This window comes from Taeniopygia guttata, chromosome 2 (assembly GCF_048771995.1).
Source record: "Taeniopygia guttata chromosome 2, bTaeGut7.mat, whole genome shotgun sequence".
Lineage (NCBI taxonomy): Eukaryota > Metazoa > Chordata > Aves > Passeriformes > Estrildidae > Taeniopygia > Taeniopygia guttata.
The window spans coordinates 91397997-91413679 of NC_133026.1; the positions used below are offsets into that span (position 1 = coordinate 91397997).

At 35.5% G+C, this 15683-nt stretch overlaps 1 protein-coding gene across 3 annotated transcripts in view; it reads right to left on the minus strand.

The window, feature by feature from the left end:
- The window catches only part of INVS (inversin), an 84038-nt gene that overhangs the window by 45119 nt on the left and 23236 nt on the right, over positions 1 to 15683 (minus strand). For all 3 annotated transcript variants that reach the window (XR_012054040.1, XM_002190332.7, XM_072924439.1), the window contains 2 exons: positions 2475 to 2648; positions 185 to 352 (listed from right to left, as the gene is read on the minus strand). Coding sequence is in view for 2 of the 3 variants with exons in the window: in XM_002190332.7 (XP_002190368.5) it covers positions 185 to 352; positions 2475 to 2648 (342 nt within the window). In the remaining variant the exon portion in view is untranslated. The remainder of the gene's footprint in view (positions 1 to 184; positions 353 to 2474; positions 2649 to 15683) is intronic.

The following is a 15683-nucleotide window of genomic DNA, read 5'->3' on the forward strand; positions in this document are numbered from 1 at the left end:
GAGAGAGCAAAAATATTCAGGATTATTTCTTACAAAGTTCAGGATATTAGGAAAAGCAAATTATTTCATTTTCAAAGGGTCAGTGGACCAATACGAGAAATCTTAAGAGAATAAAAAATATTTCTATCAGAAGAAAGTAGTAAGGACAGAAAATGTTATATACATATATAGCAGACTTTCTTACCAGAATACATTTTACTGTGTGGATTGCACTAGGGTCCTTGTTGTTGGCTGCCCAGTGAAGTGGGATTTTTCCTTCAATATCAGGAATTCCAATATTTGAATCATGTTTTATGAGAAGTTTCACGTGCTCTGGGTTATTGTAGTAGGCACTCCAATGCAACGCAGTTTGCTGCAACACAATTTTCACAAGCTTTTTCAACACGTTGAAAAATTATTGAAACATTAAAATTAAAGTTGGCTAAAACCAGCTTTAAACAACAGTTAAATAAGCAAGCATTTGTTACACTTCAATAAAGAGGACTGTCAAAAAACTGAGCACACGCACCTGAGGTGGCTGACAACAGAAAATCTGTGAAAATAGGCTTTGAACAAAGCTGAACAAGTGGTCCATTTACCTTAGTAAGAGCAGATGATCACGCACCTACTAAGGTCTGGGTCAGGTGTAAGCTGCACCACCTTATATGAAATCCAAACTGAGAACTTGGAACGTAAGTATCTCTGGCAGGAGACTAACTGCTTTTTATGAAGATTTGTTGGACTATGGCAAGAGAAAAATGTGCATGCCACTTAGCACTGCCCTGATGGCTATTTGGTGCAGCAGTTCAGACCCAGAGAAAATATCTGTGCTTGGTATTAAGCAATGACATTCAAGCTAGAATGATGATCTGAACCAGGCCTTAGCACCAGAGCTGCACTACAGAACAACTGCAGTGATTAGTGTGGTCCCTCTTAAATTTCAAACTCTGTTGGGATAACACAAATTGACAGAGATTACTCTACACTAGGGGAATGTGACACAATGCTGACACTGGACTTGGATCCATCTTGAACAAAGGTTTTGACTTCAACTTCAGAATTCTGCAGTTGAATATTAGTGAATCTAAGGCCCAATGGCAGTCCAATGAAACATCAAAAGGCAATCCGTGCTCCTATTGCCAATTCCTGACTGCCAACAGCATTTCTACAGGCCTTATCAATGTTCATAACTACATAAGCAAATCAATGTGTGGGGGTTTCTTAACCAGCAAAACATTGGCATATTAACAAGTATTTAATTTACCAGACACACCTCTCCCAACTGCCAAGTAACAGAGAGTTATAAGATAAAGAATGATATTTGTTTTCCCAACTCTCTTACCCTCTCACCCCTACTAAACATTACCTGGCACTTTGATTGGAAATAGAGAAGTAACTCCTGCAGAACATTTGTGTAGAGAAGTACAATACCCTGGATTAGCATCCTATTCACTATCATATCCTTAACTTCTCTGTGAAGAAAGAAGGCAAAAAGGAGCCTATTTGTGTTTGTTGCTGCCAGCTGTTAGCTTAGTACCATGGCAACAACAATAAGAGGCCCAGCCTTTTCTTCTACCTGCCACTCAGTGAAGAAGGGCTCCACAAAGTGCCACCACAGCCTTGTACCAGTAAAAATTTGTACTAAATTAATGAGTTATTTATTAAATGGAGCTGATCAGTTTTCCTGGAAACTGACAGTTGCAATGAAAGCAGAAAGTTTTGGTTACCAGAAGGCCAAGGTAACTTTCGCTGACTTCTCTCACCTACAACCACTTTCAGTCAGTTACTGACATGGAAGCAGATGTAAAGGACACTTGTTCTCCCTCATGTTCAGGAATTATATTTGACAATTTTGATGTGCACAGCTGCAGCAAGGAAACTGAAAAAGCAATGTGCCCAACAGGGTCAAACAGGTCGGACTCTGTGCCTGAGATCATCTTTCTCCAACCTGAATTCCATTTTTGCTATTGCAACTACTCATGACATGAACTGGGAGAAAAGTGCTCCATGTTTTGTGGGGAATCTGGCAATGTTTTAAATACTGGCTTGGGAATCTGCTGAACAGGCAAGGTTGCTAAATGGTTTTGGCTGGTTTATGCGTACCTTTGTTAATTAATTAGCATGGTCATGAAGTCAGCATGACCTCTCCAGAATTACTGCTGTAATTAGATCCTAAATGTGAGGTTTTTCAAAGGCAGACAAACAACATAAGCACATGCTATCCAGAGTCTAACAAGGATCAATGTTACAGAAAGACTTGGATGGTTTTTGAATCCTCTGTTGTTGTAACTACTCTCAAGAAGAATGTCAGTGGAGCCAGTGCAATGATCTTTGACATCATTAACATAATCATTATTAATATTTCCACTTTGAAGACTCATAATAAGTTTATGACAAATAATGTTTTGCACAGAACCATTTGATGTAAAACCAATTTCTAAAGTTGCTACAAACCTTAAAATAAGCAGTTGTCTTAAAATGAGCAGTATTTTTACCTTGTTTCTGTCCTGAGTGTCCACTTCTCCAGGTGCCATATGTTTTAACAACAAAGCTAAACATTTTGGACTTTTGTGACGTGTAGTTAAATGTAACGGTGTCATATCCTCTAAGTCCTTCTGCATCCAGTTCCCTCTACGAGCCAGTAAAAGTTTCATAAAGCGGTAATTTCCCTGGGTAAAGAAAAATATCAGAAATTTATGTCAGTTTATTAAACCAAGTTATGATACATAATTTTTTTCTGTATTACAGTGCCTAAAAAACTTGAAGTAAAACAGCTCAAAGCTTTGGAAACATCTAATGAACACTTTTTCTCTTAACATGAACTCTTCGTTTTCATGTCTCTCATACTAGATATTTATATCTAACTTTAAATATTTATATTCCATTAGCAGAATAAGACAGGGTTCATTATTACAAAAATTCTGTAATATTATCAGAGTTTCTTAACTGTTTAACCTCAGTAAAAATCATGTAAAAACAGAAATAAGATCATTACATGCTGGTTTCAGCAAGGTAAACAGTTATCAGATGAGGAATAAAAGCAAACATGAAGAAAGATTATAATTTCCAAAATGAAAGTAAGAAAAATAACCGGGAATGATTCAGAAAGATCAAATATACTCATTTGAATACACAGCAAATATATGTAAAAGTGATTGTTTCTTACATTTTTAAATTTAGAACTGTATGAGCTTTGGTCTACAATATATATAATAAATGGATGGGACAGCTAGCTTTATAACACATTGAAAATACTTCACACTAGGACTTTCACTAGGTTTTCACTATGTTTTCAAAAGAAATATCATAGAAATGCTTCTTTAATATAAATATAATGATACAATAAATGAGGGTGGATCCCAAAAAAACCAATCTGGTTTTATTTCTCAAATCACTGAAGAAGCTGGTGAAAAATTAAAGACGTGAACATGTAATCGTGAAGAAGCTGTACTGATTTAGTAGTACAGCCAGCCTTGACTTGCTACTACCCCTTGCTTGAAAGTTATTTTCCATATAAGAGAGATGCTACATACAACATTTTGATGCTTCCACTTCCCAAAGTCTAAGGGTTTGTCATATCTCCTTCAGCAGTTAAGTTGAAATCAAGGACAAGCAACTGCTGGAGCAATAACTCATTAAAGCAAAACATCTGTACCTGCCTTCAGTCATCATGATTTAAACACCTCAGTTCTTTTCCCAATCTAACTTTTAACATTTCCTAAAATGAAGAGTGGGTTGTCCCTTACTTTTTCTCATTGTCTTCCAATTTTTCCCCAAGATACTAGTTTTTGCCAATTTCCCATATAGATCATTACCTATAACTATAATGAAAATAGAAAGCACAGAAGAGAAGATAAATTGTACTAATTCTCCCCCACTCAGGGAAAAGCTGGAGCATTTGACGAAGCTTTATTAGACAATGTATACAGGAAAGGTGACACTCAAATCAATAGAAGTCATGTCTTTGGATTCTTCTGCTTATGAAACTACCTGCAAATTAACATACTTCAGTCTGCTACGATTCTTTTATAAATTCTGCATGTTAACTTAGTCCCCTTAGGCTGTCTTCAGAAAAACAATGAAAAAAGGCAAATAAGTAGACAAGGGCAAGCAGTGCTAATGAACGGGGGCACTTTGGTATTTCATAAGGCTCAGAATTTCAAATTGCTTTTGTCAGCAGAATAGTAGGATGGAGACAAGCCAGAGGATTCTGAAGGCCTCCACAGTATCCAGTACTAGGGCATAAAAAATATTCAAATTTCATTTCTCAATGCAGCCATAAACATTGGAAGGGCATACTTTATAAAAATCCCTGTTCTGTTTTTTGTCTAATAGTAATGGAAGACTTGACTTTTATGGATGCAGAATAGATTTCACCAGGTATAGCCAAAATAAAGGAATGTGAGTGTTTTTTCCCGTTACACTATTTTATTTTAAAATACAAATCACGGAAAGTAAATCATAAAAGAGTTCAGACAAAATTATATCGTTCTGCTTCTACCTTTTATTGTTACTAATCCTTGCTCGTCAGCGAAAGCTTACAAGAAAAGTCTGCCACAGAACCTACCACAGACCTGCCTGAACATGCAAAACTTCTCTTGCCACAGACAGCATGGCTACTACAGCATTTCCAGTGAGAAGTGACCAAATACATCTTTTTCTTTTGCTGGATGTCAGGGAAAGCATAACCTCAGGATTTTGTCCCTTTAGTACACAGACACATACCAAGGCATACTCTGAAGTACAGGGGCAGAATAGCATGATGTCTGCAGAGCTCCTGAACTACAGAGAACACACTCAGAATTAATTCATGATAAATTTGAGGTGGAGTTAGGGATGAGAATACTCCTCATTATTACCATTACACTCTAGAGACAAATATGAGAAAAATTTACAAAACTCATTAAAAAGAAAAATTAAAACTTACAAAAAATATCTCAGTGTATCACGATGTGGTTGGCAATTAGACTGGAGGAAGACAATATTAAATAACTTGAGAGAATATTAGTCTTGGAAGAAATATAGCTGCTTTTCTCCACCACAGCCGATAATACATTTTTGCATTATTTTCAATATTTCCTGCACACAGTGCATGCATACTCACGAGAGAAAAAAAAAGGTTTTGTCTTGTTGATGGATACTTATTGGAAGATTTACAAGTATATTCTGCTTTTTGAATGAATTCCACTGTAAAAAAGACTGAAAGTTAAAATAATGCATAAAACTAACTTTTATTATTAGAATTTCTCTCCCTATACTGTATTTTATATTTGCTATTACACATTTTTCCATCAGTTACTACTACATTATTCTCTTGCATGCTTAGCCAATAAATCCTTCTCCTTAGCAAATGAATTTGTAATAAATCCCTTCATTCTGAAACACAAAAGATTCTCTTTCTTCTGAGTGATTTAAGATTTTTTTAACACTACCACAGAAAACACCTGTACTTACATTACTTATTCGAATTATCTTATTCATGCTTTTGTTTCTGACTACTGTTCTGTTCTTTAGTAATACCATTAATTTTGCTGTCTTCCTTTCACTTGTTAGAAAACAATACTGTGCTTTTTAATGACAATGGAAAACTTCCCCACCTTCAATTGATTACTGCTTACGTTTGTAAGTATGGAATGTATCAACATGCCTTGAAGGCATATGCAATTTAGGTCTTATTAGGTGGATGGAGGGAATGCTTAATTTGAAAAAACAATTCCTCTGTTTATATAAAATTTTTGTGCATAGAAAGTCTTCAAGCTGTTTAGGTTTTTACTCATAAATAATGCACTTGACTGGCTTAAACATTCCTGGGCAGCATGAAAGCTCTCTGAGTCAGTCTGTGGTCTCTTAGCCATTGATAGTGACTCAAAATTTATTCTATTATAAACAGAAAACATTATGAGCAAACAGGATTAAATACTTGTACAGAAAACTTGGTTCCTGGTAGCTAAAATTTACCATTCAAATGCCAATTCTTAAAATTCCTTTAGATTCTATTAAAACTATTTGAAAATCAAAATCCTTGACTCTGCAAACTACAGCAGAGTTTCAGAAAACAGCTGACTTCAACATAATCAGAAGAAATACTTCTGCTATTTCAAAAATTCAGCCACAGGTACTAACTGCAATGATGTAGAACACATTTTTTGGCAGACAGTTCAATAATCAACCATGGCTCTGCCATCAAGTAATGACTTCAAAGAAAGCTCTGGACCCCAAGCTAAACTACTAAGCAATCAGAAAAACTCTCCTTTCCTGAACGTTTTAATTGAGAAGACAGTTATCGAAGAAATACTTTAGTCAGAATCAATGAATTTGCCAGAATTTAGATTATCTCTGAAATTGGAAAAAAAAATTATCCCCAAAATTGCAAGTTTGGTCATTAAAAAAAGCTGTCTAGTATGTATATTCAATATGATTCTACTGCCAGGGAAAGGTTTCAGTGGAAAATTACTGGTAAATTTTTCTACCTAGTTTTCTGGCTCTACAAAAAAATGTGTTTATTTCTTTATTAATCTAAAGCAACTTTTTTCAACCTATTTTCTCTCCCTGGCTTTTTGAGGAAGTGTAGTGAGAGAGCAGCTGGGTGGGCATCTGTCAAACAGCCACAGTCAGGCTGTCCCATATGGTCACCTAAGTGAAAGGCTAAAGAAAAAATGAGCTCTGTTCAGTGGTGGTATAATTCTAATCACAGGTTGATACTGAAACTCCTAGTTGCATTACCAGTGCACTACAAACATTGGCCTCACACTTCACATCTTTCCCCTCTGTACAGTCCAAGGAATCCTGCTCTGAGTCACTCAGTGCCATGTGCCTCTGTTTCAAATACTTCCTCAGAAGTTAAGTATTTTTCACAGCAATTTTTAAGTATTTCACAAGCATGCAAACTTGCTTTAAAGAGTACACCTGGGTTCTAGAAATGTTCTGCTGACGTGCAACAGAGGTCTGTGAAAATTTATTTCCATTCTCATCCCACTATTTCTTGATGAGTTAACTTGGTCATTATATTAAGCTGTGTGCTTCTACACTAAGCACTTCTCCTGTCCTGGAGGCGTGGGTACATCACTGACACTAAACTTTTCATATTCAGATTTTAAAATCACATTGCATAGATAAACACAACACAACATAAATAAACACAACACCTTTATAAAGGGAGAAAGTGAGCTGTACAAGGTGAGGCTAAGAGTCAGAGGAATAGTCCATCTCTCCAAGCACATCAAAGGCACACCCGTAGTTAGGCTATCATCACCTCATCATCAGTGGGTTAAAAGGGGACAATGAAAATAGAAAAATTGCTTATTTCCCTATTAATTGCTGAGACCACGTTTTCAAAACCCATAACAATTCTCTTCCACATGAAGAACTTAACACAACTTGAAAGACTGGTCTGTAATAATTTACGATGTAGAGCACATGAGCTGACAACTGTTACTGTACAGCTAGGCTTGATTTTCAGAATACCTACAATGGGCTGTAAAGATTTAGGGCACTGTGGGGGTTGCTAGAGGAACTGGGGAAAAAGCAGCCCAACATCTCTATACAACCTCCTGGTAAAAACAGCAGGGGTCATTAAAAAGAATGCCAAGCTGTTAAACCGTGAAGATGCTACTTTGGCTCCACTCCAAAATCACATACCTGCTGTCCCAGGACTGGGAACAGGCAGACCAAAAGAACACAAACCCTTACAAAGGAGGTGGTTTTCAAGGGCTTTTCATTGCTGACAGTCATGAGCACTGAAGATGCAGTCAGGGCATACACTTGCAGCAGAACAGAAAGCCTCAGAAATATTTACAGATAAACCACAAATTAGAACTGAAGGTTAAAATTGACCCTCTGGATTAGTAAATCCATCCTCTAGCACCATAGGGAGTAAGAACATCTAATCCTTTTCAAAAAATTCCTTGTGATTTCTTTTAAGTGGAATTACAGTGTTCAGGAGTTATTTTCCTCCCAGTTCTCCGTTTCAGGCTTGGGCTTTTCGGTTTTTGTTTCTTGGTTTTTTTTTTTTTTTAAGCCAACACACACACAAGGACATTTCATTTTTCTACCCATGAAAATACAGTGTGGCTTTTAAAATCTAAACAAGCATTGGGGTTTTTAACCCAGTAACAAAGGATAAACCCTACACTGCCCTCAAAAAATCATTTGCTTTCTGCACTCATTCTAGTTGGAACTCTTCTATTTTGAACACAAGTAAGCAGAGATTACCTGGCTACCAGAGGGGGTCCCACAAAGTACCCTAATGAATCCAAATGACACTGTCTACTGCTAGTGCATATAACTCGTCAGATACACCTAAAACTGCATTTCTCCCATAAATGAAGTACATTCTCTAATCAGTTAGCACATTACATCCTTCTCAGTCATGTTTCAAATAATAAATGCATAATACAAAGAATAAATAATTATGTGTGTTGTCCATCATCCCCCCCTACCCACCCCTGGGACTTGCATTTTGGACTATAATCTTTCTAATAATTTCAATTACTTTCAGTATTCCTATTCTTCTGATATCCTAGCCACTGCCATCTTCTCTTTGACTGACAATCATGCCTAACACTGTGCCACTCTTAAGTATCCTTTAAAAACATAGTAGTCATGATTCTAAGTTTGCTCATGAAAAATACTAATATTAGATTCAAGTGCTACAGTCAAGGACTTCTAACACATGCCTTCTGATATTACAGCTCATATTTCAACTGTATCTGTTTTCAGTTCATTACCAAATAATAATTTACCATTCTCTTACATTTTGTGTGCTAATTTCTAATTAAGCTTGCAATTTTCCATCTAGCATCACAGTTAATAATTTTGTACAGGCCGCAAAAGGCAACCTATTGAATTTATTTCTACGAAATGAGCTAACTAAATATCCAGTTACTCTTAAAGAACCTACTGCTAACAGAAGGTGTTCATTTTACCCAGTTTTCTATTTCTGCATACATATTTACCCCCATATAGTTTCAAATTCTTATATGCTTCTGAGGTCAAATAAGCTGCCTCCTCAGCTACTTCCTTCTTAAAACATTACTTACCACTATTTTATAATGTTATTGAATATCATAAATCCTGTAATGTCACAATTCCTAAAGAATGATTCACTGATTAAAATTCTTTTGCACCTTATCCGTTGCTGTTTCTGTACTTGTGAGATGAGATTTACCAAAAATCAGGCATTAACCAGTGACCACAGCCCCAAAGAGAGAGCCCTGCAGTAACTAAGACTGGTCAGCAAGTGTGCAGCAGAGCACAAGTGGTAAAACAGAGGCTCCACAAAATCAGGAGCACAAAGGTCAGCCTATTGAAAGGGGTGTGTTTGAAGACAGCAGCACAGCAAGTCTACCAACCACGACAGAAAGGATTTCAGAGATCTGATAATTATACATCTCTGCCATAGATTAATAATTTATTAGCTTATTAAATTTTGATTGTTGAAATATATTCATTATTAATTAAGCAGCACTTATGTAAGACATTTTAGCAATTTTTTCTTAGCAATCTTTTGTGAAAGAAGACTATTTAACAATCAATAAACCCTCTTCAGAGGAATATAATATATAATTCTGTAACTTTCACTCTCACAAACAGAACAGCACAAAATTTTTACAGTTAAATTAATTGCAAAGATAAAACATCTCCTGTTCTAATACTACACCAATTGTAACACGGGCAGTGATTATACAACTATTAGATAATTATTATTGTATTTAAATATTAATAATGTTTTAATTTTTCTTTTAAACTCTTAAATAACATTTAAGAAAGTAGAGCTAGAATATACATATAACAGCACCTTGAGAACAGAAAAACTAATTATATCATGGGTTATAGCATACCTATTCACTCATGCACTCTTTTCATTTGCTTCAAACCCAGATTAAGAACTGGTAATGTACATTGAAATTCAGCATACCAGGCCACTGATCTCCTTCTCCAGAGAAGCACATTCTGTCCCAAATATACAAATATACAAATAAATAAATAAATAAATAAATAAATGTAAAAAACCCAAAACAGAATGCTATGATCTTTTAATAGTCAGCTTAGATTACATAAACCTTTTAAAACCAGGACTTCTTAGAAGTTGGAGTCAAGAGTTAATTGTTGCTTGTGCCCAAAACACAAAAATGTCTATACTTTTAATAGGCATCAGTTTCTAAAGCCAGTAGAAATCTATACCTTGACAAATACTAAATCATATTGTACACTCAGACACTCAAGAAGGTAAAATATGTATAACGTAAAAGTATTTCAGATTTCGCCTTAAAAACCCAAGCAGAACGTATCAGCCACTTGGCACTACATTAAGACACTTTGCCAACAGATTAGCACAGATGCTAAAGCCAAAGTTGAGTTCTTTGCAGTCAGATGCTTTCAAGAAGCAGTGAAAGTAAAAAACTTGAACTCCTTAATTGTTAGCTAAGCCTTTGAAAGACAAATACATTCATGAGGTTTCTCTTTAAAACAAAAATTAATTACTTTACAACTGAATTTAACCAGCTTAACTTCAGAGTAGAAACCAGTTTTTGATCTACTCCATCTTACAGAAGATAATCTTACTGTATAGACAAACATGCTCACTCTCCAGTGAGGAGGTTCTGAAGAGAGGATGCTTTACCCTACATATAAACTTTGTACAAAATAAACAAATTTTCAAATCTCAAATATTTTAATAATGGAAAGGAAAAGGCCTGTGCATGTGGTTTCTTCAGAGGTTGTTTCATCTTTTAGCATCTCCTTGAGAAGAGGCATATTCTAAGAATGTCAGAAACCACTTGGAATGATGTGGACTTCTGTCACCAACACCTACCAGTTTCAGTAGCTTTTTAGGAAACAAACTAAGCACTTTGAAAAACAGAATCTGTTCTATCATATTTCTAATTTGATACTATAGGAACAGACTACTGTTCCAAAAGTAACTGAAATTCATACATCAAAAGGAGTATTTTGATATGCTTATATTATCAGCTACTTGACAGAAATCTCACAAGAAGTCTTCAGAAGAAAAACTACTAAGAAAGCCTAGTAAGTAGATATATTAATTTAATTGCAAATAACAATTATTTGGATTTATAAATTATCACTTGTGTTTTGAAATCTTACCCATGCATGAAATACTAGAGCTTCTTGTCTTCTAGTACACTGAAACTGAACTCATATTGCCTGGTTACAACAGCTATAAGCCCTGTAAAATCTACCCTTTAGTGTCTATGACTGCACCATTCTTACACTTCTTGAATATCAGTAAATTTGTTTTAAACAGCTCCTGAAAAAAACCCAAAGTCAACATAGCTACTTAGACCCCCAGTTTATAGCTAAAATTAGTAAAATTACCATCAAAATATCAGGCTGCCTCTCTGGTTATCACTATCTAAGGGTTAACACCTTGATTAACAATGTAACAGAAAAATAAAAGTAAGAGAAAATCTTCAGGATTCTTTTTTTAGACATCCATTGGACCATAGTTTTAGCAGTCATCCATTGGACCATAGTTTTGAAAAAAAAAACTAAACTGTAAACTCTTAATTACCTCTGTGTGGACAAGGATGATGGCATGCCTTCTATCTAACAAACCACTGGTGGATTTAAATATGTAATGCTCTGCTAACCCCTTCAAGTCGACCATGACAAAAACATCACTGATTTCTGACATTGGGTTTAATCTCACAAAGTGCCCTTTTAGCAACTTTGTTAGCAGCATTCTAGACTCAAAAGTAAAACACTCAACTGGAGAAAATCTCTCAGACAGCTGAACAGAAACCTTATTTACCAGATTTCAAGCTGAACGTGTTCATCTGTCTGGCAAAGCATCTTAGGCAATACATCAGCAGAGAACATCAGCACGACTTGAGGCCAGTTCTTACTATCAGACATTTCGACTGAAAGCAAGACAGTGTCTTAACTATGAGCAATTCTCCCTAAAGCCTCTTGCAAGATTTGCTTTACTCTCTTGGTTTCCATAGGAATAGACAGAACTATCAGCTGGCACACAGTTAAAGAACACAATAGAGAAGACAACGGACCAGTGCTGTAAAAACCAAGGTAAAACAGTTTCTCAGTGTACGCTGAAAGAAAATAGGTGTTTGTATCTTACAGCCTTTGACCTCATTTATTCATGGCCTATACATGTTGCTCCTATGTAGTGTTCTCAGCTCTTCAGCAATAAATGTTATGGTCAACCTATAGAAATTAGTGGCTTTCATGTAAAAACACTTCAAGGATGAAAATGCAATTAGCATTCTCATTTCCAGTTGATCTCTTCCACTGTTACTGAACTTGTTGTCCTGTAGTGTTCTTTTGAAGTCACTCAGGCAGAAGCACCCACAACACACAATCTCTGGGGATTTACGACAAAGCCTGCGAAAAGTCATCCATATTTACAGGATCACTGCCCACCTCTCCATAAAGAATCGAACACTAAGCTTTCGAAAAACACTTTATTTCAAAAAATAGTGATTTGAAAACTTTGTCAGAAAGTACTGACTCCCTCCTCCCCAGAAATAAAAGTACTAGAAAATAGTTACTGCATTCATTTTCTTCATCTTAATGGCTTTGAGTTGAACTGTCTTGAAGTAAGAGCACTTAAAAAAAACTATGAAAATATACCCCTGAAACAGATGTATGCCTTTAAAAAAATCGAATAAAAATGTTACAAATCACAGTATAATCCATGACAGAATTCTACCTGAAAACAAGTCTAAGTAACAGCCATTAGTCCAGTCCAAGTCTTTTTATCCTAACTTTGTGAGTACTATTTCATTCTGGAAGCAAACTAATTGCCATTACTACTAAGCATCACTCTGACTAGTACTGTGTCACTACTGCCTTGTACTTCTTAATTGCACCCCTCTCTGTGCATGTCATGTCCTTACAGACTGCTGGAAGCAACAATGCTTGCAAAGTGAAAGCGTCACATATATGCTCATTTTTGAGCACAGCATCATGGAATTTTTTGTTATTATTTTAGCTGCTGTTTTATTTGCAAATAAATGCATGCCTTTTATGTGATTTAAATATATTTAAAACATATTAAGTCCTATAACAAACTGCTGTGTGAAATAATTGCAAATCTACCTATCAAATTCTATTGAACGAGAAAAGGTCTCCAGCCACAGTGAAACCTACAGAACTATTACAGAAGTAGACAGACAATCTCTATTGAAAACAATCAACAATAAAGGTAGCTTTACTCCTAATTTAAATAATTATTCAGACACTTCAGGCTACTTTTACATATGGCATAATTTTATAGTTTCTATAGACACTGCAGTGATGTTTGATATTTAAATTGAAGCCATAATCTATTTACAGTACTGGTAAATAAATCAAAGCCTTCATAATCTACTCAAACTGTATCCTAGCAGTAATAAAAGTACTAGATTTATTTCTCTTTGTTCAGACTAGAGGCAGATAAAATAACAGCTCAAGGTTGGTGTTGCAAAGCCTTCCCATATCCATACCACATTAACAATGTTGAAAAAACACATTCTTTGTGTATATCTCTATCTATGTTTAAATGTTTCCATCATAAGGCTGAACACACAGAGGTTATATTCATAAAATAAATCAGTTAATATTTCAGCAAAAATTATTCCTCATTAATAAAAACTAGTAGCATTCTTCCTTAATCCTTCATTAATGAAAAAAAAGTATAACAAAAGATGGCTCCAAACTGCTCTACAAAGAGTCAAAAAAATTTAGAATCTTAATAGGCAAGTTAAATTAATTTTGTATTTTATGAAATGCTGACATTAGCTGCTTCTTTTCAGGCAGCAACAGAATTTGCTTATGCAGTTCATACATATCAATTTTGACTTAAGTGTGATTCACTTAATTCTCTTTAATCAACAATTTAACCAACTGTTTACAGACAAAGAGAGAGACAAATGAAAGATTAGTGCTCCTGGAGTTTGTGGCTGGCCATAAGATCTGAATTTATTTTTCAAATACCTCCTATAGCAGTAGGCTTGCATGCTGAAGACATCCTATCTAGTATCCTATTGATTCAAATGACAAGCCTGAGCATCAGATTAAGGATGTGTCAGACACCTGATAGAAGATTCCTGGAGATTTCAGCAGAAAGGTGTCCTGTTTCAAAATGATCTATTGCTGGTACTTCATGTGTTGAAGCGTATGTGGGTACATTTAACACAAAACTAATTTGCCTGAACTTAGAATTACATTCATAATCAGTGAAAACAAATATCTTCCCTTTTTACTGCAGCATAGCTGGGAAAAGACACCTTATTCCATCAAAAATCACCCTACAGTTCACAAAATGGGACTAAACCAAACTGATGAGCTAATAATAGTGGAAGTTCTGTTTTAATTTGTCAGTGCCAAATCTGGACACAAACAAGTAAGTGGTTTCTCAGTCCCAACAACAATATTTATTCTCATAACCATTAAAGATCACTCATGGGGTCAGCTGCAGAGGAGCAATTAATGCAAGAATGATGTTTTAGAAAGGACACTCAGACAGGGAAATGTCTTTGTCTGCAAAGGCACTTTTTAAGGTACAGACTTGGCAGCAGACATCAATGTCCTGGGAGAAGAGCTGGACAAGTCTCTTGAGCACTGAGGGATGCCACAAAGCCAAACATGCTCAAGGAACAACAATAAGCGAAACAAAATGAATTCTATTCAGTTCTGAAGTGTAACTCTCCAAGTACTGCAAGCACCTTGTTTAAAAAGAAAATACCATTTTTAAGATGTAACTATTATCTTCAAGACCAAATTATAGAGAAAATATCACCTGTCCTTTGAACAAAGCAAAATGAGAGAGAGGAGGCAGCTGTTTGACAACAGTACGCAGGAGACAACCAGCAGTTGAAACAAGGATAATTAAGTCAACTTAAAAAGAGCCGAACATCAAGCAATATGGAACAGTGTTCTTACAGAAAAAGCACTGCTCATGCCTGAACAAATTACTTGTCTTTGCTGGGTATATTTATATTATGTTCAGTTCTAGCTGGTCTTTGCAACAAAATCTCTGAGTTGAAGTTATGCACCAATACTTTTTCAGACTTAAGTACTCATTTAAGATGTTTTTTTTAAGACAGGATTGCTTTACCTACTCACTCTCAGTAACTGAGAATCTTCAAAAATTAATAGAAATGATTCTATTTATTGACAGTAACCTGAAAAATTATTGTTATGTAAGAGGACTTAGCAAAGACCAGAAAAAGTAACAATAGGTGAGTCCAGAAGCTCTTCTTAAGTTTTACTCACAAAAGTATGCACTGAACTCAATAGATGAAAATAAAGTAATTCTACCAGCTGGCTGCACAGATATTTAAGATATCATTCCATATGCTATGCAGAATTAGTTCCTTTTCACTGGGAAACACAACACAAGCAGAGTGCCTCAATGTTCTGCCACCATGGTTTGCACTTAAACCATATTTGCAAAATCTTTCAGAAAATCACTACAGTTGGAAGCATTCCTTCTATTATTATTTTAATTAAATTTCACATACAAATTTCAAGTACTTGAGAGCAAGACTGCTCAACAGAAGCAGGAGGATGATAATACACAGGGCCTGACAATACCCTCCTTGGATTATTTCAAGCACAGAAAGCATGGTAGCAAAAGATATAAACTCAAGTGGAGGAAAGAAGGAGAGTTACCAGAGCAAGAAGTGAAACAGAGATGCAGAGAAGTAAAATTACATCAAGTTAGAGAATCGGAGAGAGTGGTT